Source organism: Panonychus citri, unplaced genomic scaffold, assembly GCF_014898815.1.
Source record: "Panonychus citri isolate SS breed McGregor unplaced genomic scaffold, ASM1489881v1 Contig00068, whole genome shotgun sequence".
Taxonomy (NCBI): Eukaryota; Metazoa; Arthropoda; class Arachnida; order Trombidiformes; family Tetranychidae; genus Panonychus; species Panonychus citri.
In genome coordinates, this window is record NW_026515473.1 from 59,277 (window position 1) to 84,240 (window position 24,964).

The following is a 24,964-nucleotide window of genomic DNA, read 5'->3' on the forward strand; positions in this document are numbered from 1 at the left end:
TAAAGAACTACTATTTAAGAGATTTGGTGATTACAAAACATTACGTGAGTATCGAGATTCTTTTGCAATCAGAATCATTTTTATCTGTTTTTTATTTCAAGGCACTTGCCGAATGCATTACAGCCATTCTTACGAAAACTGTTATCAAAATTTAAATAATCTTGCGATTAGAGGAAGTGACGAAATAAACGATGATCGAATAAAATAATTGGTAGCAATTCTACCAGAAATAAAACTGTTGAACTACAGAAGATCCGGAAAAAGTCACTGAGAAATCAGTTGATTTCTTATCAGCCTTGAATCCAATCGATTAGAATTGGCGAAGTGGAAATTTTGACCATGAAAGTGTATGTTACCGTTGTAATTTTGAGTCTTCGTTTTTGATTTTTACCTTGATTGTTATTCTACTATTGAATGCTTCGCTCAAAGGGTGTCTTTGGATGTTCCTCGACCCAAGTAAGAGATAAACACACGTTTCTTGCGAAAAAATATAAAAATTAAATCGTATTGACTGGTTATCGATGTACAGTCAAATCACTTGGAAGGGAACAAAAAATCAACAATTCGAAACACAAAGCATTTTATTGAAACTAATCCGTTTTAGGTTAAGACGCTTAATCTTTTTTGCTCAAAATATCGAAACAGAATTCATTTTTCTCGGAACACAAGTCATTTTTATCGAAACAACTATCGAAATAAGCATGTTTATCATCCTAAGGCCAAAGTGCTTCGAATCCATTTAAAGTGTAGGACTGGTCCTGAGATAGAAATAGCCTTTAGTGTTCCGATAAAAATGAATTCTGTTTTCAGAAAAATGAATTGTGTTTCGATATTTTGACTTGAACGGATTAGAAGAGTTGACTTTAAGCAGATCAGTTTCAATAAAATGCTTTCTGTTTCAAATTAATGATTTTGTGTTCCCTTCCAAGTGATTTGACTGTAGCATGATTTATTGAAGCTTTAGAGTTCATTCATCAATTAGGCGCGGAAGATCATCAAAAGGTCTATAAAAACAATGCTTCATAAAATCGAATCCGTAGACAATTGATTCTCGAGGATTATCGTATTTAGGCCAGTCATTTGGTTCCTTTTCACAATCATAATAGATTTTTATGGATCGATTAGACTCAAGACAGAATTTAGATAAAAATCAGCTGATTTAACAGTAACTTTTGGATCCTCTGAAGTCCATCAGCTTTATCATTGGTAATAATTTTACCAATTCTGTAACACGACTATCATCCATTTTATAACCTCCGTCGATCGCAAGATTATGTAAATTTGGATACTTGGAAAACAGTTTTCGTAAGAATGGCCATGTTAAGTTGTCTGTCGATGGCTATGATGAAAATTGATTTAAATGAAATTCATATATGAAGGCTGTTGTAGAATGGATTGAATGGTGAATTATCATACGCAAAGAGTGATACGAACTAGAAAATTAATTCAATTGTCATATCCTTAACACAATTTACTTTAGAATAAATTAGATACATACTGTATTTACAATTACCAAATCCCTTAAATTGTAGTTCTTTCGAGCCATGTTGGTAAATTCATCATCTGATTGGTCACAAATGTAAGCACTTTCCAAAGATGGACAAAAGTCCATCACATGAATTGCATTACAGGTACCAAACTGCCCATCTACAGTAGACTCAAAGATCTTCAGATTGAATAAATTTGGACCATCATAACGAACTGGTTTCCCTTTAAGAATAATTCTTCAATTAATTTAGATAATTAATCAAAAAGTACACGTGTAATTTACCACAGAACTTAACGTTGATTCTCTTTAAATTCGGAAAGTATTCGACGAGTTCATTCAGATCATTTAGATCAAAAGCGCAATCAAAGTAAATTTGTTTCAACTGATCAGGACAAAAGAGTTTTTTATACTCCATCATTTTATTATCCATTGCGACCATCTCGATATTTTCCAAATTGAGATTATAACCATCAGTTAGATCAACCAGTCCTTTTATTTTCGGATTATTGTCAACCATTGGTCTATAATTTGATGATATCCATGGTTTATCACCAACGTAAGGAAAGAGATCAATGGCCTTGAGCCATTAAAACGAACAAAATTAATAAACTACTAGTAAACCATTTCTATTTAATATCTACCCTGAGATTTGGTAACAATTCCCTTAAATCATAAACTTCGATAGTTTCTGGATCCTCCATCCATACTTTTGAATGATCTAAATGTTTAATTGTCACTCCTAGAAGTCGATAGAATCGGTTAAGAATTTCTGACACAATAATTTAAATGTGAATTTTACTTACTGTTGAGAAGATATTTAACTTTCTTGAATCTTAGATCAATCAAATTGGACCATTTTGAACAGACTAAAGAAACAAAAACAATTGAAATTTAGTATTGAATTAATACTACAATTTATTAATTATCCACAGTTGAACTTTTAAGCTTTTACCTTTAGACAATTGAATCAGCTCTTCTAATTCGAAGAAGTTGTCGAAGATCAACCAGAGACAATCATCAATCAAATCGTTCAATAGCATAATTACATATAATTCACTGAACAGTTAAAATAAAAATCGCCAATGAAATAAAAATTAATAATTTTAAATTAGGAATAACCTTAAACATGTGCCTCATCACTCGGTTTGTGGCTCCTGAAGGAAAAGTGAAAGGGTTTAAATTAAATCAACCGCTTCTTTTGAACAGTTTGATTGTATCAAAAAACAGTTCGAAATCATTAGTTATTTTCAGCGTCTTAATCTATTTCAAGGCACAGATATTCATCAGCAATTGAGATTCATAATCACACTAATTCATTCAATGGTCAATTCAATCTTTCGGAAATCGACTGTCCTAATTTCCTATTTCACATAACCTTGCGATTACTGGTTTTGTCGAAAAGTTTGAGGATAATCATTCAAAAGAACTGGTGAGATTATTATCAGAGATGAAATAATTTAAGGATAATAATTAAGGAATAAATTTTCTTTTGTCATGACAAAAATATGGTACGAAAATTTCTCTCCCTCAGAGTTGTAATGATAAGTGAATTTGTTGACATTTTAGTTTGATTTCGATTTTTGAATCGAGCGCTCGTATCCTAAACCTCACATGTGAAACAAACTTTTTTACCGCCTTGTGTTATACAAAACTTAGTATCGAAAGTTTCATATTCAAAACTTCAATTTAGTGACTTCGTTTTTTTCACTTTACCCATTTAGTGAATTATAGTTATGTTATTAAACGATTTACCTGATGATTGTCTCTGGTTGATCTTTGACAAATTTTTCAAATTAGAAGAGTTGATTCAATTGTCTAAAGGTAAAAGTATAAGAGTTTGAATCTTAGAGGAAATTTACTGAAATTTGAAATCTTTTTTCTTCTTTTTCTTATTCTTTAGTTTGTTCAAAATGGTCCAATTTGATTTCCATACGACTCAAAAAAGTTAAATATCTGGTAAATTGTGAGTAAATTTTTAGTCGATTCTTGATTTTTTAGATTAATTTTCACAGTTCCATCGATTTCAAGGGTTCGATGTTCATAAACACGATTATTCCAAAATATGGATGGAGAATCCAAATACTTTGTCTGATTACAATCTTCAAGAGCTTTTACCAAATCTCAGGGTAATTATATCTAAATGATAACAATTAGAAATTTAATCTACAGTAAGTCACACACTTATTTTGCATGTTTGACAAAAGTGAGGAGATTAGATGGCAATGAAGAATCTTCACAAAATAAGTGTGTGACTGTATTTGTTTAATGCTCGATAACTAAATTGATTATAATTCTTTTCGATGGTTTTAGATTGTCAATTTCCCTTTTGTTTCCGTTGGACAGGCGTCTCACGCGGTCGATGTCAGAAAAGTGGTGAATGATAATCCGAAAATAAAAGGATTAATTCGAATCAATAGTCGCGATTCTGATTCATTCAATGGGCACAACTTGGAGAATATCGAAATGATTTCGATGAAATCTCTGGATTTTGATTACAAAAAAATCTTTCGACCTGATCAGTTGAAACAAATCCACTTGTACGATGCTTCCATTGACGAGCTTCCTAAATGCGCTGAATATTTTCCAAATTTGAAACGACTCAATATTTCGTTTTGTGGTAAAATTTCTAAATTCGACTTATTTTCTAGATTAATGAAAGAATTATGTTTTTTAGGAGGAGAAGTAGATTACTATGGCCCAGAATTTACCAATCTCAAGATTCTTGAACTTAATTCATATCAAGCGTATGGTACTTATAACGGATTTCGTTTGATGGACTCTTGTCCGTATCTTACGAGCGCTTTTATGAGACTTCCAATAGGAAATGTTAATACTGATGAAGCTAAAAGGAACTATAATCTGAAGGATTTGGTTATTGATCTGGTGAGTATTAAATCTCAGTTTTGTTTTGATTAGTAAAAATAGTTTTTCTTTATTCATCCGAAGCCAATGAGAGAATTTCCTAATTTCACTTGGTCACACTTGCGAAAACTGTTGTCCAAATATCCAAATTTACAAAATCTTGCTATCAGAAAAAGTGAAGGTATTGGGAATAATCATGTAGAAAAATTGGTTCGATTATTACCAGAGATAAAACTATTAGACTTGAGAAGTTGTGAAAATGTTACTGGAAAATCAGCTGATTTCTTGTCTAAATTCTGTCTTGAATCCAAGCGATCAATCAAAATCTATTATGATTGTGAAAAGGAACCGGACGACTGGCCCAAATACGATACTCCTCGAGAATCAATTGTCTATGGATTCAATTTCATGAAACATTGTTTTTATAAATCTTTTAGCTCCCTTCCGAACGTAATTGATGAATAAAATTTATGATAATACCCAAATAAAAGTTTTTTTTGAACAATTCTTGTATGAATGAGTTTTTTAGACTATAGAGATACTTGTTGAATTCAGTTCTCAATTATATCCAATCGTATCATATTATCGTTCGGAGGATATGGCCTCCGGTAACTTTTGTTCAATTCGAACAGTTTTTTGAACTATTCAAAAAAGCGCTTTAGGTCTTTCAGCTGTACCTCTGCGTCTAAGACACAAAGTTGGGTTCAATTTAATAAAAGTTTTATTAGTTAACAATTAGTAATTCTCAATTTCTGCTTGTTTCTGTTAATCAATTGCTTATACCTGTTGAGCGGCTTATAATTATGTTGTTAAACGATCTACCTGTTGATTGCCTTTGGTTGATCTTCGACTATTTTTTTGATTTAGAAGAATTGATCAAATTGTCTCAAGGTAAGAGTATAAAAGTTTTAATTTTGATGAAAAGTAACTCGATTCTTTTTGTTTCTAAAGTTTGTTCGAAATGGTCCAATTTAATTTCCATTAGACTCAAAAGAGTCAAATATCTCGACACCAGTAAGTTGATTTACATGTAAATAGTTCTGACTAACTTTCATGATTTATAAATTGTTTCCAAGAAAAACCTGAAGATAACATTGACTATTCCAAAATATGGATGACTGATCCAGTAAATACTCTTAAACATCACAATTTACCAGAATTGTTACCAAATCTCAGGGTAATTATCGAATAGAAAATGAACAACGGACATTGATTTATATTCTTTTTAATGATTTCAGATCGTCACTGTAGTTGATGAGTTCGACAACTATAAATTGAAGCCAAGACATTTCAGAAAAGTGATCAACAATAATCCGAAAATCAAAGGAGTCATTGGATTACAGAACAAGTGTAAGCTCAATTTGAGACACGTCGAAATGATGGCAATGAGCCATATGGTTAACTTCAAGAAAGTTTTTCGCTCTGATCAGTTGAAACAAATTCAATTAAAAGGGCTTCATGTACATAATCTTCCTGAATACGTTGAATACTTTCCGAATTTGCAGCGACTCCATGTTTGTCTCCTTGGTAAATCATTCATGTCGATTTAATATCTTTCAAGATTGTTAGATTAATCAAAGAATCATTTCTACAGGAGATGAGCGTTACAATGGTCCAAATTTATCAAAGCTGAAGATTCTTGAAGCTTATGTATCAGGATTCGGTCAGGCTTGTGACAAATTCAACGTGATAGATTATTGTCCGTCTTTGGAAAGCGCTTTTATTTGTGGTACTACATATGAGCAAAGAATTGACATTTCCATAAAGAACTACAATCTAAGAGATTTGGTGATTGACATAGTGAGTATCGAATTAAAGTTTATCTTTAAATTGAGTTGATTCTTATATCTATTTTCTTCATCTAAAGCCATTGGTAGATTACATGAATTGGTCATCTATCCGAAAACTGTTGACCAAATTTCCAAATTTACTCCATCTCGCGATCAGAGGATCTCAAGATGTTGCGGATTGTCATGTGGAAGAATTGGTTCAACTATTGCCACAGATAAAGCTATTGGATTTTAGGGAATCTAATGGAATTACTGTTAAATCAGCTGATTTCTTATCTAAATTCTGTCTCAAATCTGATCGATCCATCAAAATCTATTATGATTGTGAAAATGAACCAGATGACTGGCCCAAATACGATACACCTCAAGAATCAATTGTTTACGGATTCAATTTCATGAAACATTGTTTTTATAAGTCTTTCCCCTACCTCCCATTTCTATTTGATGAATAAACCACGCAAATTTCAAATCTCATGTTTCTGTAATAAATTCATTAGACAAGATCATTGCTCAAAATAAAATTTATTTTATCGACAAAATAAAGTATGATTAATCTTACAACTGGTCAGTTGATTGTCCAAAAGTTCAATTTACTCTTGTAAATGGACGAACTATTAACAAGTGTTAGTAACCTTGTTCTCTTAAGACCACAATCGACCTAATCAAACAATAATATAATATTATTAATATTCATGTTTTTCTCAGAAGGAAAAGTCACAATCAAACAGTCAAAAAGTTCAATCAATCCCTTGTCAAAATCAAAATAAAACAATGGTGCCTGTTCAAACTTTTAAAGAGGGTTAATCTTATTATCATGGAGCAATTTTTATGATTTTATTGTTTTCAACATGAGCCTGTTGATAACTTTGAACACTTAATAAACATTGAACACATAATTATTCATGTGATTACGATGACGAACCAACTGAATACATTTTATACGAAGCTCCTTGAGAATCAATGGTCCACCGTTAATAACAATACAATGAGAAGCACCGACGAGATAGACGATAATCAAGTGAAACGAATAGTTAAACAATGACTTAGAAAGCGCAAATTTGCCTCCAGGGAATGTGACAGAGAAACAACAGTTCGATTGATTATAATTTCATACTCGACGGTCAAAGTGTCGAAAAATTTTCTTCCCTTATTTTGCGACTCACTACTTCGTGGAAACGACACAACATTCAAAAGAAGCGCTTGGTTTGTTTTGAACACTTTCCGCTGTTGATTGTTTTGTCAATTTCAAAGCTTTTACCCAAACAATCAGTTAATTTCTTGTAATCTATTCCAATGTTGTTGAACGATCTACCTGATGATTGCCTTTGGTTGATCTTCGACTGTTTTTTTGATTTAGAAGAATTGATCAAATTGTCTCAAGGTAAGAGTATAAAAGTTTTAATTTTGATGAAAAGTAACTCGATTCTTTTTGTTTCTGAAGTTTGTTCAAAATGGTCCAATTTAATTTCCATTAGATTCAAAAGAGTCAAATATCTCATCACTAGTAAGTAAATTTCCATCTAATTAGTTCTGATTACATTTTAATATTATAATCGTTTCCAAGAAAAACCTGAAGATAACATTGACTATTCCAAAATATGGATGACTGATCCAGTAAATACTCTTAAACATCACAATTTACGAGAATTGTTACCAAATCTCAGGGTAATTATCAAATAGAAAATCTTTCATCCTGATACATTATTCTAACTCTTGTGATGGTTTAAGATTGTCACTGTGGTTGATTTTCTCCACAGGTATCAATTGAAACCAAGACATTTCAAAAAAGTGATCACCGATAATCCGAAGATTAAAGGTTTGATAGGATTGAGAAACGAGTGTGCAGTCGATTTGAAAAATATCGAAATGATCTCAATGAACCATATGGATGATTACAGAAAAGTCTTTCAACCTGATCAGTTGAAACAAATTTACTTTGGGCTTCTTCATGTAAATAAACTTCCTGAATACGTTGAATATTTTCCGAATTTAAAGCGGCTCCACACTTGTCTCTATGGTAAATCATTCATGTCGCTTTAATATCTTAGATTAATCAAAGAATCATTTCTGCAGGAGATGAGCGTTACAATGGTCCAAATTTATCAAAACTAAAGATTCTTGAAGCGGTTTTGTCAGGGTGGGATGGAAATGAGGACAATTTCGATTTATTAGATTTTTGTCCGTCTCTCGAAAGTGCTTTAATTTGCTGTGCTCCAGATGATCAACATATTGATCTTTTAATTAAGAACTACAATCTAAAAGATTTAGTTATTGAAATAGTGAGTATCGAATTTGAGCTTCTCCTTAGATCGAGGCTTACTCTTTTATCTGTTTTTGCACGGATAAAAGATATGACTTGAGTTTCTCTTCAAATTGAGTTGATTCTTAAATCTATTTTCTTCATCTAAAGCCATTGGTAGATTACATGAATTGGTCATCTATCCGAAAACTGTTGACCAAATTTCCAAATTTACTCCATCTCGCGATCAGAGGATCTCAAGATGTTGCGGATTGTCATGTGGAAGAATTGGTTCAACTATTGCTACAGATAAAGCTATTGGATTTTAGGGAATCTAATGGAATTACTGTTAAATCAGCTGATTTCTTATCTAAATTCTGTCTCAAATCTAATCGATCCATCAAAATCTATTATGATTGTGAAAATGAACCAGAAGACTGGCCCAAATACGATACACCTCAAGAATCAATTGTTTACGGATTCAATTTCATGAAACATTGTTTTTATAAATCTTTTTCTCAGCTTCCATTTCTAATTGATGATCAAATTAATCTATTAGAGTAATAAATCTATCAGACAAGATTTTGCAATGAAAAATAAATTTTATTTGTTTGCTCTCAACAGTAGTCGAACTCACTGAAGCAATCACAATAAGTTCAAATTGTTATACGAAAAATATTGAGACTCAGCGCAATTAAAATCTTTGCCAATCAATTTTGTTTCACGTCTCATCGTAATAAAAATTTCATTATTTCTAATAACAGTTTCAATGAGATAAATCATCAATTATAAAATGAATCACATGATGTGAATCAGATAATAATCTTGAAAGGTAAAAATTGACTCTCTCATGATTAACTTCAATTAATCAAAATTGTCAAGAGAATTTAAATTGGAACCAATAAGATTGCAATTTAAACAAAGTCCCAAAGATTTTCCTCTTTCTTTCTTTGTTCTCTTCTTCTTTTCTATCATTTTTGTTCTTTTCTAAAATGTAATTTTTAGATTAGTTTGGCTTAAATTAGCCACATATTTTCTTAATTATGTCCCAAGTGAATTAATTTTGTTTTCTAAATGTAACCAGTAATCTGTTGTCCCAACAACAATTACATTCTTTAAGATGTTTCCTTTTCCGTTCCAATTCACATAAATAGTGAACCCAAAAAATGTAACAATCAGAGTTAGTTTCATCTTCAACTTGTTCAAATATAAAAGTGTCTCAGTTTTCTTGTTCCTGAAATTCTGTCTTGTTAATTACTCTAGTAATTCATTGTGATTAGTGTTGTGAGTCTGATTTAGCCTTAGTGACATAATCAACAAACGACTATCCAAGATACGAATCGAAATCAGGTAAAATTGTGAAAGGACCTGAGTGCATCTTCTACATTTAATTGATTCTTTCATTTAAATAAATTCAAATTAAACACTTTCACTTGGCGACCTAGGCAGGATAGCCGTTTGAGATAAGTGATTATGTCTAACTCTGGTGATGTCGGTTTGGAACCGAAAGTTAAAGATATTTTGAGTGAGGAAATTTCTAAATATATGTTGGCTTGGGATTGGAATCGCCCAATGGAGCATATGAGAGGATTTTGTTTAAACTGCCGTGGTGACAATTGGCATTGTGTAAATTGAACTATAGTGCTGTAAACGCGGAGAGTTTAAGTGCTAATATCTTGGATGGTATTATTACTCCAGAGTGGGTAAAGGAGATGAGAAAGGAATCTATTCCTGAATCGGATATTAAGGAGATAGTTTTGAAACTTGGTATTAAGCAAGAGGTAATTAGCTTAGCTTCGGAAGCTGCGGTTAGAAAGCTAAATGTCTCGAATCCAGCGAAGAGAATCATTTGGTCAATGATTAAGAAGTGGACTTCGATTCAACCTAAGACGTCAACTGCCAAGAAAGTGATAAAACTTGACTCAATGATCCTAAAGGAAATGGATTATGATGACCCTACGATCGATAAAAATGAAAATGAAGGTGAAGAAGAGGAACCTTTGGTTGCCGAACTTCCAAGAGTTGCTTCACCACCCCGTTCACCTTTAAGAACACCGTTTGAACCTAATCAACATTTCAATTTTCAGCCTCCAGTTTATCATGTTAGTTCCAAGGATCCAGTGATCCCTTTGTTCAAACAAAATGCTGATGCTTGGTCTTGGCTGAAGAATGTGAAAAGGCAATTACGATACGAGAATGTTTCAGATGAAACTCGATTACGAGTGCTTAAAAAGGCGTTGGCTTTTGAACTGTTGGATGCAGCGGACACGTTGGATGAGGAAGAGCATACCTACGAGAGTTATGTTCAAGCTTTGGAAAGCTATCTTCGTGGTCCTACGGCATTGGCAACAGCTCAAGCGGAATTAAGCTCTATGGTATATAGTTTCGATGAACATCCGTCTCAATTTGTCGACCGATTAAGAGACCGTGTTACTAAGGTAAAGGTAAAATGTCTAAAGAAGGTTTTCTTTACGAAGTGTTGGAACACTTACCAAGAAATCTACGAAAAGGTAATCGAGGTACGAGCTAATGATTTAGACTCTCTACTTGGTTTACTTATCCATAAGTATTTCATACAAATGGAAGAGAAAAGAAAAAGTGTCCACGAGAGAAAAGGTAAAGGTAATTCTGTACCAAATAATCGAGGTAACAATCAATCAAATTCAACAATTACTTGTTATAAATGTGATGGTGAAGGCCATTACGCGAGAAATTGTCCCAAGAACAACGAAAGTGCGAAACCTGAAAGTTCAACTCAAGTGAAAACAAGTGCTAACTTAATGAGTTCAACTTCAGCTGAAACAAAAGTACCTGATCCATCCGAATTCATGTTCATGGTGAATTGTAACCAACCGAGTCGACCGATGATTACAAAAATGGACCCACAAATAGTGAACATTCCAACGGTAATGATGCATCTTTGCAAACCAAATCGTGAGTTGGTTCGAAGTGGTGAAGTTCTAATCGACACTGGAGCAAATACAGCTTGTATTGATTATCGATTAGCTGAACAATTGGATGCATTCATTATGAGATCAAATGTTTCGGTAAAAGGTATAGTTGCTAACAATTATCTTGATATCGAAGGAGCAGCTTATGCCCTTATGAAACATAAGGACATGAGTACAGTCAAAGCGCTAAGATTTCAAATAGCCCGAAACTTAGAACCAATCATGGTGGTTGGAAATGGTTTCAATGATATGTTTTATACGACAATTAAAAACAACGGTGGAAATTATTCAGTTTCTCTACAAGAATATGTCGATAGTGACCCAGTTTCAAATGAACTTCTATTCAGATTCTGTACTCCAGAAGAATCAATTGAATTGAGTCGACGAGTCGAAAGTGGTATTTTAAGGAAACCGAAAGTCGATGATGAAAAGTTAATTCATGCAAATGAAAACCCGAGAGCGAAACTTTTCATTCAGACATTGGAAGAGACTAAAGAATTGGATCAAATTTCTGTTTATTTCCAAACAAATAGAAAAGAAGAAGTTCCTGAATTATCTGAACGATTAAAGAAAAGAATGAATCCTGATTTAAAAGAAAATCAAGTTAATGAATTATTAGAACTTCTAATGAAATTTACTGATGTTTTCTCAAAGCATCGAAAAGATTTAGGTTTCGTTCCATGGGAAAAGTGGCCGATTAAAATTGATATTGGAGATTATCAAATTCCCTTTCAGAAACCATATCCCTGTTCAATTCACATTCGAAAAGCTTACCAAAGCCTAATCAATGATCTACTTGAGTTAGATATTATTGAGCCTTCGGATGCTCCTGGTGGATCTCCAGCCTTTATCATTCCTAAATCTGATGGATCGTATAGATTATTGAATGACTTAAGAACAGTCAATCGAATGACTAAAGTTGTTTTTCACCCGATGCCTCGAATAGATGATTGCCTGGAAGCAGTTAAAGATTCGAAGTACTTTAACATGTTCGATTTATATCAAGGGTATTTTCAAATCGAAATTCCACCTTCGGAAAGAGGTAAAACTGTATTTGTTACTCCCGATGGGAAGTTTCAATACAAAAGGTTACCAATGGGTTTGGCTTCAGCCCCATTCGAATTTCAACAATTAATGAACAAAGTGTTAAAAGGATTAAATTACTCGGAGTGTTTAGGGTATTTTGACGATGTACCAGTAATGGGAAAAAGTTGGCCTGAACTTTTAGATAATACTGAAAGAGTTCTAACTCGATTAAGAGATTGGAATCTAAAAGTCAAAACGGATAAATGCAAATTTGGTTGCACCGAATTGGTATTACTTGGTCATTTGGTTGATGGAAAAGGTATTCGTCCAGATCCTGGTAAGGTAACAGCGTTAAAAAATCTCCCTTATCCGAATAATTTGAAACAATTACAATCGCAACTTGGTTGTTATAATTATTTTAGTCGATATATACCTAATTATGCTGAATTAGCTGCACCATTATATCGATTAATATCAAAAGAAAGGAAGTTTAAAATGTTAAAGGAAGACTATCAAGTGATGGATAAATTAAAACAATCATTAATCGAAACAACGATGTTGGTTCATTTCGATCCTAATCGAAAGAAAAAGTTAACGGTTGATGCTAGTGATTTAGCAATTGGAGGGATTTTACTTCAGGAAGATCCTAATCAACCAGAATCAAATCAATTGGAAAAAATTAAGAATTGGCTTCCAATATCCTTCTTCTCTCAGAAATTATTAAAACATCAAATTAATTATTCAGTAAGTGAAAAAGAATTATTGGCGATATTGATTGGAATCAATAAATTTCGACATTATTTGGAAGGTGATGAGTTCATTGTGAAACCGATCATCATGCTTTATGTCAACTTCCTAAGATCAATTTCAAAACCAAAGACTACAACGATGGAGTATAATGCTTGGAGCTTATAAATATAAGGTAATTTATACTCAAGGTTCGTTACATCCGTCCGACTGTTTCAGCCGATACCAATCGGAATGGGATCATAGGAAATCAATTGATCCAGAAAGTGAATATGTTGAACAATTGTTAATGATAACAAGTGATCCAACTTACATTGATTGTGACAATCAAGAGAAATCAATTCAAGATATTAGGGAATTGAATCGAGTGATTAAACCTAATTCTGTGTTCTATTTCAAATTGAACCCTAATTGGAAAGAAGAAATTATCAGTTATCAAGTGAAAGATCCAATGATATCTGAAGTGATACAACAATTGAGAGAAAATTCAAAAAGTGATTATCACAAAAGTTTGTGATAAGAGATGAAGTTCTTTACCGAAAACCAATGGTGACAAATGAAAATTATCGAATAGTGATAACTCCTAAGTTATTGAATAAGCTATTTGAAGAAGAACATAATTCAGTTCTAAGTGGTCATTTCGGAGTTGAGAAGACTTATCTTCAAATTTCTCGTCGATTTTGGATGCGATATCTTTATGATGAGATCGATAAATTGTGTCGAAACTGTTTAACTTGTGCAATGAGTAAACCATCGAATACAACATATGCCGAACCATCGTTAAAGCCGATACCTGATACTGTGTTTGAACGAATTGAGATGGACGCTCAAGGTCCAATTACCTATCAGAATGGAAAATCAAAGGTGATACTTGTCATTGTTGATACTTTGTCTCGATTTGTTTACGCAAAGTCATTTCCTAATCAAGTTTCTCAGACAGTTAAGAATTTTCTTGAAGAGTATTTTTCTATCTTTGGATTTCCCAAAATCATTCAGACAGATAGAGGTAGAAATTTTGTCTCAGAGGAAATAGAAAAGTTCTTGAAATCAAAAGGAATCACTCATGAAGTTTCGAATCCGTATCATCCTCAATCGCAAGGAGTAGTTGAAAGAGCAAATAGAAATGTAGGAGATAGACTTAGAACATTCATAATCGAAAATGGTTTGAATGAAGGAATTGATAAAGTATTAAAATGGAATGTCTATTCTATTAATGCCTCAATTCATAAAATTCATCGATTTTCTCCTCACTTCTTAATCTTTGGAAAGAATCCTAATTCTCCGATCGATAATCAATTGTCGATTTCGTCGTTTACTAATAAATCAGTTGATCAAGCAAGAAAATTAACGAAAGCTCGTTTAGCCGCTCAACAAATTTATTACCAAAATCTACTCAGACAGTTAACAAAACCGAATCCATATTCAGTAGGAGATTTTGTTTAATTAAAATTCTGCTCCATCAATTGGAACAACTAAGAAATTAGTTCCAAAGTATCATGGTCCCTATTTAGTTCTTGGTGTAAGAAAAGGTTCAGTATTGTTATTAAATCCTAATAATCTTGAACAATTTACCTCAAATTTACAATTAACTAAACCCTTTAATTGTCAATTGAATGAAAGTTTACTGAGTTTAAAAAATGAATATTTTGATTGTAATTCTGATGATTGGTTAGTTGACCAAAATGCGATTAATGAATCTGAATCAAGTTATTATCCTCTAAATAATGACGAATTGCCTGAACAAGTTGAGCTGAGTTCAACAAATGAAATCGTATCAGCTGAATTGAGTGATAATCAATTAACCTCAATTACTGATAATGAACTAAATCAACTTGAGATTAAAAAATTACCTGAGTTTGAAGAGTCAATTCCAATTGAAGAAAATTCAGCTAAAGTGGTGAAAAAGAGAGCTACATATAAAACTGCTAATCGTGAAATGTTCAACCCTGAACTTCTCAATAGTGAAAAGCCGGAAACGAGGTCACAACAATTAATTAGTGTTAATTTAATTAATTCAGACAAAAATGTAAAAATTTGGAAAATCAAATTACCCGCTAACAATCAACTCTTTTCTTCTTGGTTACCGATATTGGCGCTTGAAAATACGTTTCTAAGGAAGAGAAACAAAGGAAACCAATGTCCATTGTCTTTCATTTTCAAAGTGTTTGCCCTAATTGACACATCAGTTAAATCAATTGATTCAAATCAAAGTGAAAGTTATTCATTTTCTTTGTGCGAAGTTATTAATTTACTAAAATTAATCATGTCCCAATTCGATGATTGGCCTGAACCCTCAACTAAAAATGATCCAAAAAATTCTGGTAAAAGTGATCCTGATTCTTTGTATCGTAATGCGAAATTAGTTGACCCTCTTCCTAAGTTTGTTGCTGAAGGAAAAGCAAGAAGATATTGGGACTTTGAAGATACTAATGAAGTCGATAATTCTGGTTACCCTGTTCCTAATTTCATCTATGGAAAAATGAAACGATATCCAGCAAAATTACCACCGAAAGAAGAGGAACGACCGTCATATTTAAGAATTGAATTCTTCAAGAAAGCTCGTGAAGAGATTGATCAACAACTCGTTAAATATGAAATGGACAAAAATCTTTATGTTGAATTCATAAAGGAAAAGATGAAGCTCAATGTAATTGAAGATATTGGGTTAATCTCATTCGATCAGTTACCAAAAGGGTTAATCAAATCAAGAGTAATTCATCCTGATTTACTTTCCAAAGTAAAGAAAATTTCCTGTCTATTTTGTGAACAAATTGCAATCGATCCAAGATGTTGTTCATCATGTACAAAAATCTATTGTACTCCATGTGCTGAATGGTTAAGACAAGGAATTACTCAAGTTAATCTACCTCCACCTAAAGAACGAACTGAATTCTTATGTGTTAATGAGAATTGTTTGGTTAAAGCCTCAACATCTAATTCATATGTTAAATTGGTACCAATTGGAGATGAAGAAATAATTGATTTCTATCAAGATGCTAAGTTTACCTGTAATCATGATTGGTGTAAGTTAAGCTTTGATTATATTAATTATGTTAATCACATTTTCACCTGTCGACGTGGACCAATCGATTACTCAATGGACAAAGACTTAAAATACCAAATTTTAAACAAGGTCAAAAATGTGAAAGTATTGGAAAAGCCTAGAACCTTAGCTGGTCTATTACCTCCGCATTTAAAAGCGAAAGATGAAATAGAGGTCATTTCACATGAAGAAAAATGGCAACAAACAGCTAATCGATTTGCGTTTCTACTCAAGATGAGAATGAAAATCCTGATGACCCTCATCTTCAACCAATCTCATTGAGAGCTCATGCTAATTTGTCCCTCAATTGGTGGAACAATTGGAAAATTGGTAAAGATTCAAGAACTCCATTGTCAGAAACGGAAGCTTTTCTAAGAGAAATTGGTTTCCCTTCAATCGATAATAATCCTTATTACCCCGGAGCTGCTGATTTTCCCACCGTGCAAAGTTCTGTTATTCCTGAATATCTTATCAAAGACTCAGTTAATTGGAGAAAGTGGGCTCGTGGTATTACCGATTTTGATGCTGAATCGATCAATTCAGATTCAAGTTCAGTCGTAATGTATTCTGCTTTTGTTGAAGACCCTGAATCTCCGTTCATCAGAGTCAATCCTTTTGATAGATTAGCTCCAGCTGAAGTAGATCATGTTTTAGAATGGTTAGAACAATTTCCTTCTTGTGTTAATAAGAATCAACCATTGGATGTACCTAAAACAACTACTAATCAAAAGAAAGTCTATGCGAGAAATGTTCGACGAAAGATCATCAAATCGTCATGGGACAATAGACCGAAAGCCGTCTTACCAATGATGACTCAAGAAAGAGTTAAACTATTTGCCCTAGCAAGTGAGTCATTGGAAAATAAAGAAACCTCTTATTGCCTATCAATGTTTTGTGCTCCAATAAGAGAAGGTGATAAACTAAAACCAAGACCAATTTGGGTAACAATTGTAGATGGAAATCTAAGTGTGGTCTACGAAACTTTTGTTCGTTACTCATCAATCGAATTAAGTGATGTAAATTACAATGGTTTGACTCGACAAGACCTGAAGTATGGTCGTAACCTTCGAACAGTACGAGACCAAGTTATCAAATATCTCGTTTGTGCAACTCGAATCATTGGTTATGGAATAATTAATCAATTTAAAAATATTGGCCTTACTTCTCATGAGATCAATCAACTATTACCCTCATGTCGAGAGATAAATCAATTTTACTCTCCGTATTATCAATCAGCCTTAAATTTACAAGCCATTGCTTTTCTCTGGTTCCTGGTTACGTTATACCTATTCATTCACCTGTAGTGGAAGCTATTACAGCTATGAGATTATTCATTTTCCTATGGAAGGACATTGAAGAAATCGCCCTGACTCTTGGTGGAATTCACCATAAAAATGCTCAATTAACCTGTGCTAATACTATTACAAGTTCTCTCTTGTATTATTTCGACTCCCAAGTTCAAGCAGGAAAATTCTCATGGCCAGAGGAATGGAAACAAAATCCAAGGATGAAATTAATCCCTTATTACAATACAGAAAATTGTGTACCACCGGACATGTCAATGGTCAATCAATTACTATCATCATGGGCCAAGGAATTGAAGGAATTTGACGAAAGAGAAAATTCAGAAAATGGTTCTTCCCAAAGAATCAAGCAAATCAAGTTGAAAGAAGATTCTGATTAATCTCCGTAATCAAAAGAGAGTATCTTAATCAAGTGCGAGGGGTGTGAAGGGTAAAAATTGACTCTCTCATGATTAACTTCAATTAATCAAAATTGTCAAGAGAATTTAAATTGGAACCAATAAGATTGCAATTTAAACAAAGTCCCCAAAGATTTTCCCTCTTTCTTTTCTTTGTTCTCTTTCTTCATTTTCTATTTTCATTTTTTGTTCTTTTCTAAAATGTAATTTTTTAGATTAGTTTGGCTTAAATTAGCCACATATTTTCTTAATTATGTCCCAAGTGAATTAATTTTGTTTTCTAAATGTAACCAGTAATCTGTTGTCCCAACAACAATTACATTCTTTAAGATGTTTCCTTTTCCGTTCCAATTCACATAAATAGTGAACCCAAAAAATGTAACAATCAGAGTTAGTTTCATCTTCAACTTGTTCAAATATAAAAGTGTCTCAGTTTTTCTTGTTCCCTGAAATTCTGTCTTGTTAATTACTCTAGTAATTCATTGTGATTAGTGTTGTGAGTCTGATTTAGCCTTGACATAATCAACAAACGACTATCCAAGATACGAATCGAAATCAGGTAAAATTGTGAAAGGACCTGAGTGCATCTTCTACATTTAATTGATTCTTTCATTTAAATAAATTCAAATTAAACACTTTCAATCTATTATACACTGACAGTCAATATTTTTCGTTACAACAATTATATTTAATTGTGGTACTAATACTTGACCAAATTGAACCAAATTTTCACAATTTATTCTTAACTCCGATAGCAATCATCTGGTCAAAATTTTTAAAATTTAGAATAGCTTAAGCTGGTTAAATTAGTGCTGATTGATTAAAAAACCCAAATAAACGGTTCAAAATTTTTCGTTGGTCCTCCGTTTTCATTGATAGAGATATTTTTTAGATTTTATTGTTGTGAAAGTATATTGTCTAGATCTCAACGATTAATTTGAGAGATTTTTTATTTAAATTGGATGAGAAATAAAAAAGTTATATCAGATCGAATTTAACATGGGAGTCTATGGAAAATGACGAGTTTTGGCCTTTTAATCTTAGACTGTCAGGGTCAGTGCCATGAAAACCCGACAACTTGTAGTGCTATTGGAGTTAAGAATAAATTGTGAAAATTTGGTTCAATTTGGTCAAGTATTAGTACCACAATTAAATATAATTGTTGTAACGAAAAATATTGACTGGCAGTGTAGTCGGTTAAACTATCGAAACAATTATCTACTTAAAAGAAGCGCTTAATGTTAATCAAACGATTTCATCAGCTGTCAACAATTCAAAGGGAAAAGGGAAAAGCAAAGGGTTAAAGCTCTTATAAGAAAAGACTCTGAGCTTGATTGTGCTTTTCAATTAAAAGGTTTTATTATTTCATAAAGAAATTCAGTCATTCAATTAGTGAACTTTCATCATGTCTTTTGACAAATTACCTGAAAATTGTCTTTGGAAGATCTTTGACAATTTCGATGAATTAGAAGAGTTGATCCAATTGTCTAAAGGTAAAAGTAAAAGATTTTGAATTGTGATAGAAATTAACTTAATTCTTTTTGTTTCTAAAGTTTGTTCAAAGTGGTCCAATTTAATTTCCATTAGATTCTCAAAAGTTAAATATCTGCTCCACAGTAAGTAAATTTCCATTTAATCAAGTCTCTCATAGTTAACCAATTCTTTGGCTTCAATCAGGTGATGTTGTTCATTTTGATTATTCCAAAATATGGATAGAGAAAGAGCTAACATTCAAATATAATCTACGGAAACTGTTGCCAAATCTCAGGGTAAATATTGACTAGAATTTGATCATATGAAGTAAAAGATGGTTTATTCTTATTCTTTACTACTAATTTAGATTTTAAATGTCTCTTGTGGTGTTCCATATACATCAATGAATTTTAATGTATCCCCGCCCGAAGTCCGAGACCACTTTAAATTCCCACCTGAATATTTCCAGGATGTGGTCAACAATAATCCAAAGATAAAGGGAGTGCTTGGGATACGCGCTGGTCTCAATTTGGATCTAGAAAATATCGAGATGGTCGAAATGGATTATATGTTGGATTGTAAAAGAATCTTTCGACCTGATCAATTGAGACAAATTCGCTTTAAACGCGACTTCTTCTTTGAATCTCTGCCTAAATACATTGAATATTTTCCGAATTTGAAGCGACTCAACATAACGTTCAATGGTAAATTATTGATGCTCAATTAGTGATCTAAATTAATGAAAGAATTATTTTTAAAGGGAAAGAAGTTCTTTATAATGGTCCCAATCTATGCAATCTAAAGGTTCTTGAATTTGCTTCAGACCGATGGAATTTAAGTGTTTACGGATTTTATTTGATGAACTTTTGTCCATCTCTAGAAAGCGCTTTTATGAGCTGTTCGGATGGTCTCTATAGCATATCACCATCTGAACAAAATGTTAATCGCTATACTGATATCTCTCTAAAGAACTACAACCTAAGAGATTTGGTGATTAAAAAACATTACGTAAGTATCGAGATTCTCTTGGAATATGAATAATCTTCTCTCTGTTTTTTATTTCAAGGTAGGGAGTGAATTCGTGACAAATTACATAACATGGCCATACTTACGAAGACTGTTGTCCAAATATCCAAATATACAAAATCTTGCTATTAGAGGAGGTGACACTATTGAGGATAATCTTGTTGAAGAATTGGTGAAATTATTACCAATGGTAAAACTGTTGGACTTCAGAAGATCCAAAGGAGTGACTTCAAAATCAGCTGATTTCTTATCTAAATTTTGCCTTGAATCTAATAGATCAGTCAAAATCTATTATGATTGTGAAGAAGAACCAACTGATTGGCCTAAATTAAGCACTTCTGGTGATTCAATTGTCTATGGATTCGACTTCATGAAGCATTGTTTTTATAAATCTTTTCATTCTCTTCCGTGCTTAATTGATGAATAAATTACGAAAATTTCGAATCTCGTTAAGTCAATTGTATGTTTCACAGTGAAAAATTAAACTAGAACCTGTTGGCGTTTTGACAGAAATTCCTAAATCTAAAAATTTCTCAGTTAGAATTAGTGAAGTTGAAACTCTGACGGAGAAAATCAAAAATTAGATTATGTTACTTTTGTAACTCTGAATTAATTTTAAGTCTTCGTTTTTTATTATTAGCTTGATTGTTATTCTATTATTAAACGATTGACCAATAGTCTGTCTTTGGATGGTCCTCGATTTGAATATTAATTAAAAAATGGTAAACTTTTCATCTGATTGACTGAATATGTACTTTCCAAAGATGGACAAAAGTCCGTCACATGAATTGCGTTACAGGTAGGATGACATCCATCTACAAAAGACTCATAAATCTTCAGGTTAGATAAATTTGGACCATTATAACGAACTTGTTTCCCTAGAAAAATAGTTTTTAAGTTAATTTAGATCATCGATCCAACATCAACAATTTACCATAAAACTTAATTTTGATTCTGTTTAAATTCAGAAAGTACTCGACGAGTTCAGAAAGATCATTCAAATGTAAAGAGGAAGCATAGTAAATTTGGCTAAACTTTTTAGGATGAAAGAGTTTTTTTATAATCCAAAATATCAATTGAGATCATTTCGATATTTTTTAAATTGAGATTAATACCATGAGTTAGTCCAATCAGTCCTTTAATTTTCGGATTATTGTTAACCAAATTTTCATAATTTACAATTCTCCAATTCTTGTAATACGAAAAAATATCAAAAATCTGAAATCAATGGTTATTGTTAGTATATCGGTTAGGATAGTTAAAAAGGACTATCATGAATGATTTCAGAACCAAGTGACAATGACAGAGTTTACAACTCACGATAATTCAATATTTATGGTGATTTTTTGGAAGTCTTGGCCATTAGCAGTTAATCTTATTTCATCACAATAATTTAATCCATCCCAGTGCTTATCAAACTCAAATTTGATCGAGTAATTAGAATCTATTTTGATTGTGAAAAGGAACCGAATGACTGGCCTAAATACGATAACCCTCGAGAATCAATTGTCTACGGATTCGATTTTATGAAACATTGTTTGTATAAATCTTTTTTCACTCTTCCGTATCTAATGAATGATGATTATCGCCTTACAAGTCGCTTTCCCTGCACGATCTGCAATAGAAAATATTAAACTTTCAACATCTTGTCAGTCGCGTAAACATCGTATTTCTTTTCAGAGGAAATAAATTTATTACCTGATTAATCAGGCGAATTTCGAATTTTTAATAACACGACTTAAGTGAAGGTAAGAGAATTCGATCTTCCAAAGTTCAACTTCCTCAGATGTATAATGAGTACGAGTATAATAAGCTTAATTATTACGCCTGTTGATAACGTTCAGTCAATGTTAATGTTTATTTTAACATCGGCTAAAGGCAATGCATTATACACCAATATATGGTGGCCCCATCGGGCACTCAGCTAATCGCTCAGTTTTTACAATTTGAATTCTAGTAAATTTACAATTACATTCAAAAGCTTTAGTTTGTTTACAATATTTTCTTCATTCATTGAATCCAGTCCTTCAATCGTAAGCATTTTGTTGTCTTAGATTAGCTAATCGCTCTGTTTTGAACATTGAAAACATTTAAATTTGAATTTTTTGAATTAGAAATAGATATCAGTTGATTGAGACAAAGGTAATAATCAGGTCAAAAGTTAACTCATTCGGTTTGTCGTGAAAAGAAGGAGAAAATGAAATAAGAATTTCAATCTTTTCGAAGAATATGTCCGAGATAGAGCATAATTTAGAGTTAATAAAGAAGAAAAGAGAAATTAAGGTCGATGTGTAAAAATCGAATTACAATTCGCATAAATATAGTTGGTGTTTGAAGTATTGGTATCTTTAATTAAACCCTTTCTAAAGTCAGAGAGTACCAAGTTGCTTGTTTTCGAATGAATTTTAATAGCATAAACCATCCAATGAAATTAATTCATATCTATTCGTCAATTAGTTCTGGAAGATTATAAAACGTTTTATAAAAACAATGTTTCATGAAGTCGAATCCGCAGACAATTGATTCTCGAGGAGTGTCTAATTTGGGCCAGTCATCTGGTTCCTTTTCACAATCATAATAGATTTTGATGGATCGATTAGATTTGAGACAGAATTTAGATAAGAAATCAGCTGATTTAACAGTAACTCCATTAGATTTCCTAAAGTCCAACAGTTTTATCCTTGGCAATAACTCCAACAATTCCTCAACATGACTATCTTCAATAGTGTCACCACCTCTGACCGCGAGATGCTGTAAATTTGGATACTTGGACAACAGTGTTCGTAAGAATGGCCATGTAAGGTATTCATCAAATAGCTTAAGATGAAAAAAACATTAGAAAATATATTTCCGAATAGACTTGAATTCAATACTCACTGAGAACATAGTTGAAAATACCAAATCCCTTAGATTGTAGTTCTTTAGTGCCATGTTGGTAAATTCATCATCTAATTGACCATGAATGTGAGCACTTTCCAAAGATGGGCAAAAGTCCATCACATGAATTGTGTTACAGATACCTAAATACCCGGACGTTTCATACATCGTATCATCCCAAACCGAAGCCTCAAAGATTTTTAGATTGGATAAATTTGGACCATTATAACGAACTTTTCGACCTTCAAAAAGAATTTTTCAATTAATTTAGACCATTAATCCAACGTCAATATTTTACCTTGAAATGAAAGGTTGAGTCGCTTCAAATTCGGAAAGTATTTGACGAGTCGAGAAAGATTATTCATATGAAAATCTAGCATACAGTAAATTTGTTTCAGCTGACCAGGCCGAAATAATTTTTCAAAATCCAACAAATAATTCATTGAGACCATTTCGACATTTTCCAAATCGAGCTTGTAAACATCAGTTAGTCCAATCAGTCCTTTTATTTTTAGGTTATTGTCAAATGCTTTTCCATAATTTGCACTTTTCCATGAGCTATAAATATCAACAATCTGAAACCATTAAATAGAATAAAATAAATCAAACACTGAACGTGAACAATTTTCTACATGCGTCTTTCCACTTATCGCAACTTTTTTTTCGAAAGCCGCTATTCTTATTACAATAGTAATAGTTAATTAGGTAAAGAGTTAGCACTAAGTAGTTCTTCGTCAGAACGAACAAACTGATCTTGTGCTAAGGGCGAAAATCAATGTGCTTACCCTGAGATTTGGTAACAATTCTCGTACAAGTTGAATAGTTTCTGGACGCTCAATCCATACTCTGGAATAATCCAAATGTGGAATTTCCCTTGCTAGAAGTCGATAGAATCGGTTATAAATCTTTGATAAAATAATTACAATTGTACTTACTTATGTAAAGATATTTGACTTTTTTCAATCTTATATCAATCAAATTGGCAAATCATTTTGAACAAACTAAAGAAACAAAAAACCAATGGAAATTTAGTATTTATTATCAACAGTTGAACTTTTAAGCTTTTACCTTCAGACAATTGAATCAACTCTTCTAATTTGAAGAAGTTGTTGAAGATCAACCAGAGACAATCATCAGGTAAATCGTTTTTAGACATAATCGTAGACTACGATTCGTAGTTCACTTAAAAATTGAGTAAAAATCACCAAATTTCTGTCATGAAATTAAAAATTAAAAATTAATATGATTAGATAATTCCTATTGGGAATAAGCTGTTGGTCAAAAAAACCGTTAATTTGAATTTTATCACTCGGCTTGTGGCTCCTGAAGGGAAAGTGAAAGGGTTTAAATTAATCAACCGCTTCTTTTGAATAGTTTGATTGTAAAGGGATCTTTCGACCTGAGCAGTTGAGAAAAATTCGCTTTAGAGGTGAATCTTATCATTATGGAACAATTTTTATGTATTTATTGTTTTCAACATGAGCCTGTTGATAACTTTGAACATTTAAAAATTAAGAAGATCCGATAGATACTTTAATACAATTTACAATTTATTTCTACTTCGCCTTGTGGGTAAGGCATAAGATACAATTTTCAATTTTCAGCTGATTTTTTTCTCGGCTTGAGGTTTGGCTTGATTGTCTCAGGCCCTCCGGGCCTTTCTTTGGTCATGGTGACCCTTATTAGCAAAGACCTAACCTAACCTAATTTAATCAAACACAATTAACTAAACAATTAAG

The 24,964-nt window shown here is 32.4% G+C and overlaps 5 protein-coding genes and 1 long non-coding RNA gene across 8 annotated transcripts; 4 read left to right on the top strand and 2 right to left on the bottom strand.

Annotated features, from left to right (window-relative positions):
* Positions 1 to 1,159: 1,159 nt before the first annotated feature.
* On the bottom strand, positions 1,160 to 2,637 carry LOC128386252 (uncharacterized). Its single transcript, XM_053345258.1, has 6 exons — positions 2,442 to 2,637; positions 2,293 to 2,355; positions 2,131 to 2,228; positions 1,772 to 2,066; positions 1,499 to 1,710; positions 1,160 to 1,339 (listed from the first exon to the last, which is right to left on the bottom strand). The coding sequence occupies exons 1-6, from the start codon at positions 2,527 to 2,529 to the stop codon at positions 1,160 to 1,162; spliced, it is 936 nt and encodes a 311-aa protein (XP_053201233.1). The 5' UTR covers positions 2,530 to 2,637.
* A 259-nt stretch (positions 2,638 to 2,896) lies between these two features.
* Positions 2,897 to 4,816, top strand: LOC128386253 (uncharacterized). Its single transcript, XM_053345259.1, has 6 exons — positions 2,897 to 3,310; positions 3,390 to 3,452; positions 3,518 to 3,615; positions 3,800 to 4,106; positions 4,164 to 4,372; positions 4,436 to 4,816. The coding sequence occupies exons 1-6, from the start codon at positions 3,223 to 3,225 to the stop codon at positions 4,814 to 4,816; spliced, it is 1,146 nt and encodes a 381-aa protein (XP_053201234.1). The 5' UTR covers positions 2,897 to 3,222.
* A 618-nt stretch (positions 4,817 to 5,434) lies between these two features.
* On the top strand, positions 5,435 to 6,634 carry LOC128386392 (uncharacterized). Its single transcript, XR_008324891.1, has 3 exons — positions 5,435 to 5,528; positions 5,590 to 6,151; positions 6,219 to 6,634. It is a non-coding gene; the product is annotated as an uncharacterized LOC128386392 (long non-coding RNA).
* Positions 6,635 to 7,430: 796 nt separating this feature from the next.
* LOC128386379 (uncharacterized) lies at positions 7,431 to 9,085 on the top strand. 2 transcript variants are annotated; one of them, XM_053345410.1, is made up of 6 exons: positions 7,431 to 7,522; positions 7,583 to 7,645; positions 7,706 to 7,806; positions 7,870 to 8,158; positions 8,215 to 8,420; positions 8,552 to 9,085. In XM_053345410.1, the coding sequence occupies exons 1-6, from the start codon at positions 7,435 to 7,437 to the stop codon at positions 8,942 to 8,944; spliced, it is 1,140 nt and encodes a 379-aa protein (XP_053201385.1). In that variant the 5' UTR covers positions 7,431 to 7,434; the 3' UTR covers positions 8,945 to 9,085. The 2 variants fall into 2 exon arrangements, with proteins under 2 accessions (XP_053201385.1, XP_053201386.1); XM_053345411.1 differs by having other exon boundaries at positions 7,870 to 7,957.
* Positions 9,086 to 19,141: 10,056 nt separating this feature from the next.
* LOC128386375 (uncharacterized) lies at positions 19,142 to 20,801 on the top strand. 2 transcript variants are annotated; one of them, XM_053345404.1, is made up of 6 exons: positions 19,142 to 19,342; positions 19,403 to 19,465; positions 19,527 to 19,618; positions 19,690 to 20,026; positions 20,083 to 20,330; positions 20,389 to 20,801. In XM_053345404.1, the coding sequence occupies exons 1-6, from the start codon at positions 19,255 to 19,257 to the stop codon at positions 20,773 to 20,775; spliced, it is 1,215 nt and encodes a 404-aa protein (XP_053201379.1). In that variant the 5' UTR covers positions 19,142 to 19,254; the 3' UTR covers positions 20,776 to 20,801. The 2 variants fall into 2 exon arrangements, with proteins under 2 accessions (XP_053201379.1, XP_053201380.1); XM_053345405.1 differs by having other exon boundaries at positions 20,393 to 20,532.
* A 1,426-nt stretch (positions 20,802 to 22,227) lies between these two features.
* On the bottom strand, positions 22,228 to 24,517 carry LOC128386254 (uncharacterized). Its single transcript, XM_053345260.1, has 6 exons — positions 24,280 to 24,517; positions 24,161 to 24,206; positions 24,011 to 24,102; positions 23,524 to 23,800; positions 23,226 to 23,467; positions 22,228 to 23,165 (listed from the first exon to the last, which is right to left on the bottom strand). The coding sequence occupies exons 1-6, from the start codon at positions 24,379 to 24,381 to the stop codon at positions 22,791 to 22,793; spliced, it is 1,134 nt and encodes a 377-aa protein (XP_053201235.1). The 5' UTR covers positions 24,382 to 24,517; the 3' UTR covers positions 22,228 to 22,790.
* Between the last annotated feature and the right edge of the window lie 447 nt (positions 24,518 to 24,964).

Bases quoted from the DNA above. Each gene is read 5' to 3' on its own strand.
- LOC128386254 (XM_053345260.1), bottom strand. From the start codon at position 24,381: ATGTCTAAAAACGATTTACCTGATGATTGTCTCTGGTTGATCTTCAAC. The intron at 24,207-24,279 runs GTTCAACTGTTG...AAATGATTTGCC, and splicing joins CTGAAGGTAAAAGCTTAAAA to AATTTGATTGATATAAGATT. The intron at 23,166-23,225 runs GTGAGTATTGAA...TTTCATCTTAAG, and splicing joins TATTTTCAACTATGTTCTCA to CTATTTGATGAATACCTTAC.
- LOC128386379 (XM_053345410.1), top strand. From the start codon at position 7,435: ATGTTGTTGAACGATCTACCTGATGATTGCCTTTGGTTGATCTTCGAC. The intron at 7,523-7,582 runs GTAAGAGTATAA...TTGTTTCTGAAG, and splicing joins ATTGATCAAATTGTCTCAAG to TTTGTTCAAAATGGTCCAAT. The intron at 7,646-7,705 runs GTAAGTAAATTT...ATCGTTTCCAAG, and splicing joins AGTCAAATATCTCATCACTA to AAAAACCTGAAGATAACATT.
- LOC128386375 (XM_053345404.1), top strand. From the start codon at position 19,255: ATGTCTTTTGACAAATTACCTGAAAATTGTCTTTGGAAGATCTTTGAC. The intron at 19,619-19,689 runs GTAAATATTGAC...CTACTAATTTAG, and splicing joins AACTGTTGCCAAATCTCAGG to ATTTTAAATGTCTCTTGTGG. The intron at 20,331-20,388 runs GTAAGTATCGAG...TTTTATTTCAAG, and splicing joins TGGTGATTAAAAAACATTAC to GTAGGGAGTGAATTCGTGAC.
- LOC128386252 (XM_053345258.1), bottom strand. From the start codon at position 2,529: ATGCTATTGAACGATTTGATTGATGATTGTCTCTGGTTGATCTTCGAC. The intron at 2,229-2,292 runs GTAAGTAAAATT...ATCGACTTCTAG, and splicing joins AGTTAAATATCTTCTCAACA to GAGTGACAATTAAACATTTA. The intron at 1,340-1,498 runs GTATGTATCTAA...TTTTCATCATAG, and splicing joins ATTTGGTAATTGTAAATACA to CCATCGACAGACAACTTAAC.
- LOC128386253 (XM_053345259.1), top strand. From the start codon at position 3,223: ATGTTATTAAACGATTTACCTGATGATTGTCTCTGGTTGATCTTTGAC. The intron at 3,453-3,517 runs GTGAGTAAATTT...ATCGATTTCAAG, and splicing joins AGTTAAATATCTGGTAAATT to GGTTCGATGTTCATAAACAC. The intron at 3,616-3,799 runs GTAATTATATCT...CGATGGTTTTAG, and splicing joins AGCTTTTACCAAATCTCAGG to ATTGTCAATTTCCCTTTTGT.